At 61.3% G+C, this 4,833-nt stretch overlaps 1 protein-coding gene across 1 annotated transcript in view; it reads right to left on the bottom strand.

The window, feature by feature from the left end:
• Positions 1 to 788: 788 nt before the first annotated feature.
• CCDC85C (coiled-coil domain containing 85C) overlaps positions 789 to 4,833 on the bottom strand; it is a 79,312-nt gene continuing 75,267 nt past the window's right edge. Inside the window, exons 5-6 of the mRNA XM_064292996.1 lie at positions 3,969 to 4,067; positions 789 to 3,440 (exon numbers count right to left, since the gene is read on the bottom strand). Coding sequence (XP_064149066.1) covers positions 3,351 to 3,440; positions 3,969 to 4,067 — 189 coding nt within the window. The 3' untranslated portion in view covers positions 789 to 3,350. The remainder of the gene's footprint in view (positions 3,441 to 3,968; positions 4,068 to 4,833) is intronic.

Here is a 4,833-nt window from a genome sequence, read left to right as displayed (position 1 = left end):
CCTGTGCTTGTCATGGCGAGGGGGGTGGAGGGGGGCCAGGCCTTGGCGGTCCCTGGGTTTCAAAATCCCAAAGCAGGTCTTCAGCCCCTGGATTTGCGGCCCTGGGACGGCCTGGCCACAGCCTCACAGCCACCAGACCCTACCTACCCACCTCCAGGGCGAACAGTGGCCACTTTAACATGCCGGGGGTCTAGGCTGGAACCCGCCCCCAGACAGCGCCCACACCAGGCCTGGTGGCGTTGCTGCTTGTTCTCCAAGCTCCAGACCCACTGGAAACGTTCAGATGTACCTGCGTAGACCACAGGCTCCAGAGGTAGGAAGGGCTTGGGCTGGATGGAGATGCTTTTCACTGTGGCCTGTGAGCACATGGGGCGTCATGAGTAGCCCTTGGCAGTCTGCTGGAGCCACCCTGAGGCGCGAGCCCCCCCCCCGACACACACACACACACACACACACACGTAAAGGAGTGGCACACGGGGAGGCTTGCACAGAGACCTTTATTTATCTAGCTCAAAGTAGACACTAGCACAGTCTCATCTTTTACTCCTTTTACTAAAATAGCTCAAATCAATGTCTTTACCACACTATCAAAAAGGTCTGTTTTCTCTCCCCAAATCAAAGTGGTTCAGTAGAAGGTAGAAATGGGCACCAGAGTCTGTGGGCTTCCGGCTCTCACAGAGCCTGGGGGCGGGGGCTCCGGTTCTCACCTGGGTCCCAGGCGACAGAAGACAGCAGCTGCCGGGCCCAGGGCCGAAGCCAGACTCCAGCCCCTTCCCAAAAGCAGCACAAATACCCTCCGCTACATATGAAAAATATACAGCTCTACGCTCTGCAGCCATGCATTTAGTTCCTTAAAAAAAAAAAAAAGAAATCAGTAGTATTTTGTTTCCTGTCAAGTTTCAAGAAAAAAAAAAAAAAGGTCACTTTTTTCTTTGAATTCTGATGTGTAGCTAAGAACTTCTGGGTAAAAACATGCCACCCTAAACAATGTGCTCAGCAGATTCCGATTCCAGGGTGGGTGTGGCCATGGGGGGGGGGCTTGAAGGGTGACATCACAGTGGGAACTAAAGCCAAAGGGTGGCTGTCACTTTGGGCTTCAGGACCCAGAACCAGAGCTTGTGAAAGAGACAGGGACATTAATGAAAGGGCACCGAGGTCAGCTGCATCCCACCCCAGCCGGGCTTACAGAGCTGCGGGTCCACCATTGTCACCTGATGCATCGTCCCTCAGTGGCAGAGCCAGGACTCACCCCTGAGCTGTGACCTCCCAGCCCACCCTCACCCGACCCTCCCCAGTGCTGGACTGTCTCTGTGACTGCCGACTGCTAGGGTCTGTGGGGCCAGGTAGAGTCACTGTTGGCTTTTTTCTACAGCTTAACAGTCCTACAAGACCTCCCCGATGCATTAGCTATCAGGTCGCAGTGACGGGAGCAAGGGACAGGCCTGCCCCCTCCTCACAGGCTGTGCCGCATGAAGGCAGGAGGTTCTCGGAAGCACGCCCCCAGGTGCCGCTGCAGCACTACGGAAACATGTCCCTCCCAAGGGGACCAGTACCTGGGAGGTCTCTTCTGATGGGGTCACTGCAAGTACCAGGAGCCCTTAATTATTGCTTATTGTCAGCGGTGGCCAAGCCAACCTGCTCCCGATGGGCTCTCAGACCTGAGTCCCACCCAGGATGCAACCCCATCCCTTGGGGGCTGCTCTCTGATTCTCTGGATTCCAAGACCCAGGAGGGGCCTCTGCACCCCCAGCCCAGCCGCCCACTTGGGGAGGAGTCTTCCAGAGCCATGACCAGTGGGTGTCCCCCTGGCCTCAAGCGCACACCCTTCCACAAAGCACCCACAGAGTTTCCTGGCACCCCCACACTGGAGCAGCACACCCTGCACCTTCATCAGGACCCACCTGTACCCCGGCCTGGGCACAATGAGGGCACGAGCTTTTCCCCTGAGGGTGCAGCCCACTGGCGTGGAAGGGCCCCCGCTGGGCAGGGGGACAAGGATGCCGCCTCCTTGCCCTGCCTCCTCAACATGGGGCAGGGATACTAACCCGCCTCTTGGGCGCTTCACCCCCTTGGCTCTGCGTGAGCCTGCGGACCACGGGAAGAATGGAGACGGCTGATGGGGGAGAAGTGACCACAGGCGCGGTGAGTGGATCCCAGGGGTGCTGGCCACACACGCCAGCAGATGGCAAGAAGGGCCTGTGTCTGCCAGGTTTTGGTTTCTAATGTGCCACAGATAACGTACCCCCTTCTGGGCCTCGTTTTCCTCACACGCAAATAAAATATTACAGATAGTGCTTGAGTTTACACATGGTCATTTACACTGAAAGTCTTGTTGGACACCCAGGGCCTGCAAGCAGGGGCTCTAGCCACCCATCTTACAGCCGAGGACACTGAGGCTTAGGGGGAGGTGGGCGCCTGCTGCCACGAGGCAACAGGAGGGCAGATGAGTCACACTTGGCCCTGCTTGGGCAGGTCGACCACACCTGCTCACGCCCGAGTGAGGACACATGCTGCGGACAGCTGAATGGCCGCCCAGGCCACCCACCGTGAAAAGATTGAGGGGGCCCCTGAGCCCTCATGTTTCCGTGAGAGCCCAGAAAGGCTAAGTGACCTGCTGAAGGTCACACAGCAAGTTAAATGCAGAGCAAGGTCAGCTCTTTCCTCCAAAGGAAGACAGGGCCCTGAGCCACAGTGACCCAGGGACCTGCTGGCCAGGGGGAGGCCGCAGGTGACCAGAGGCCCAGGCTGGCTCAGCGCCCCCACCCAGAAAGAGGAGCACGTGTGGGTCGGCACAGAAACAAACCCCAGCACCTTCCTGCGTCCAGGCCCCTCATGGGAACCACAGCAGAGGGCAGTGTCTGGGCTGGGCAGGAGGAAGAGGGCAGAGCCTCCACAGGGCAGGGCAATGTGGAGGGTCGGGCAGGGCGGGGCTGAGGGCCAGAGGAAGGGCCTCCGGCAGTCAGGGGCTCAGCTATGGTCCAAAGACCCCACACACAGCTGGGCAGGGAGTGGGGCCACCTGTGTCAGGATCCTGGTGGCCTCTGTCCCGGCATGGTGACAGCAGGGGGCTGTGGAGGGCTTGCTGAGCTGCCCTCCACCAGGGCTAGAACACAGAAGCCTGTGGCATCTCGTTACTGGCAGTAGGGCCTGGGCCGAAGGGACGTGAGCGTGTCCAGGCGGCTCGGCTGCAGCAGCCCCGTGTGGTTTTCTTTGTCTGGTTCACTGGTGTGTGAGGCGGGAGATGGAGGCAGCATCCTAGGTACAGTTCACCAGAGGGAGAAGACAGCAGCTGCCCGCACTGGGCCTGTGTACCCGCCGAGGCCACCCAGTCCACGTCCGTGGAGCACTGCCTACAACGGCCCCTTGAACTGGTTCCCAGACAGGTGCTGCCGGATGGAGGGCTTAGAGCTGGCGGCGTCCCCCAGTTTTCTCCAGACCACCTGTTGGGGTAAGAGAAGTGAGTGCAGCTCACCCAGCCGTCGCTCTGTAAATGCACCAGGTCCTAGCCACAGCGCCCGAGGGGGAACTGAGGCTGCAAGAGCACACCCCTATGCAAGGCCAGGATCACCCCTGGGAAAGACCCCCTCCCCTGCTGGCTCCTGCAAGGGTACAGAGACGGAAAATGCTGCCCAGGTGGGTCAGGGATAAGAGGCTGTCCCGGGAACCCAGAGGACCCCCAGGCTCGGCAGCACCTTGGCTCTGAGCGCCACCTGCACCGCCGGCAGCCACCAGAGGGCGCCAACACGCTGGGAGGCCCAAGGGGACACCAGGGACTGGCAAAGAGGCTGGGCGTTCGGGCAAGACCAACCCTAGAGGAGTGGTCCTAGGCTCCAACCAGAGCCCCAGGCCCGGCTCTCCCGGCGAGGGGAGAGGCTGCTGGGCAGGTGGGTACAGAGTCCCACCGGGAGCGCGTGGCCACCCTGGGACAGCCCGCCCCGCGCCCCCGCCCGCCAGAATTGCCTCCTCACGTTGCACATCTCACGGACGATGGCCTTCTCCTTCTCACTCAGGTCCTCCTCACAGCTGTCCTGGAGCTGCCGGTCCAGGTTCTCGTGCACCTCCAGGACCTGCAGGCACCGCGGCGTGTCACCTGATGCCCCCTCCCCCCCAAACTGACACTGAGGCCCCCTGCGGCCAGGCCCTGGGGGACAGGCATGGAGGACAAACAACAGGTGTCCTGAGTCTGCTCTCCCTCCCTCACCCTGACAGCACTTTGGACCCAAACACGGACGGCGTGGTCTCTGGTACCACCGGGGGCCACACTGAGGATGGAAGGCCCAGAGTGGGGTGAGCAGGTTGGGAGGGACATCTCTGGGACCGGGGGCTTGCCCCCACCCAGGGCCCCGGGAGACAGGCACTAGCCTCCGTGAAGAAGACCCGCGCTCATACATGTGACAGTGGCTGTGTCCCAGGACACGTGTGTGCTGTGTCTGTGCGGACAGGCACAGGGGCTTCCACGGGGGGGCGAGGTAGTGCATCTGTGTCCAACGACAGGTGGGGGTGTGGTATGGGCTGGGGGAGTCTCCCCTGTGCGCAGTGTCCCCCCCCCCCCCGCCCCACTCCCAACGCTGCACCTGGGAGCCAGCGGCTGGGCCTGGAGAGCCAACAAACTCCAGCCCCATCTGCTCCTTTCTCTGGCCTTGGGGGTGCCTGCCCCTCCCCAGGCCTTAGTTTGTCCAACTGCAGCAGCTCTGCGGCCACCACCTGGAGCCTCTGAATCCCTCCCCCCACGGTGCTCCAGGCGGCCATGGCTACTCAGGCACCCCAGTAGATGAGCACCCACCCCTGCCAGCCAGACACCCCAGGCCCCACCCAGAAAAAACCCAGGCCCAG

The sequence above is a fragment of the Loxodonta africana genome, chromosome 10, assembly GCF_030014295.1.
Source record: "Loxodonta africana isolate mLoxAfr1 chromosome 10, mLoxAfr1.hap2, whole genome shotgun sequence".
NCBI lineage: Eukaryota > Metazoa > Chordata > Mammalia > Proboscidea > Elephantidae > Loxodonta > Loxodonta africana.
This window is presented reverse-complemented; position numbering and strand designations above follow the sequence as displayed.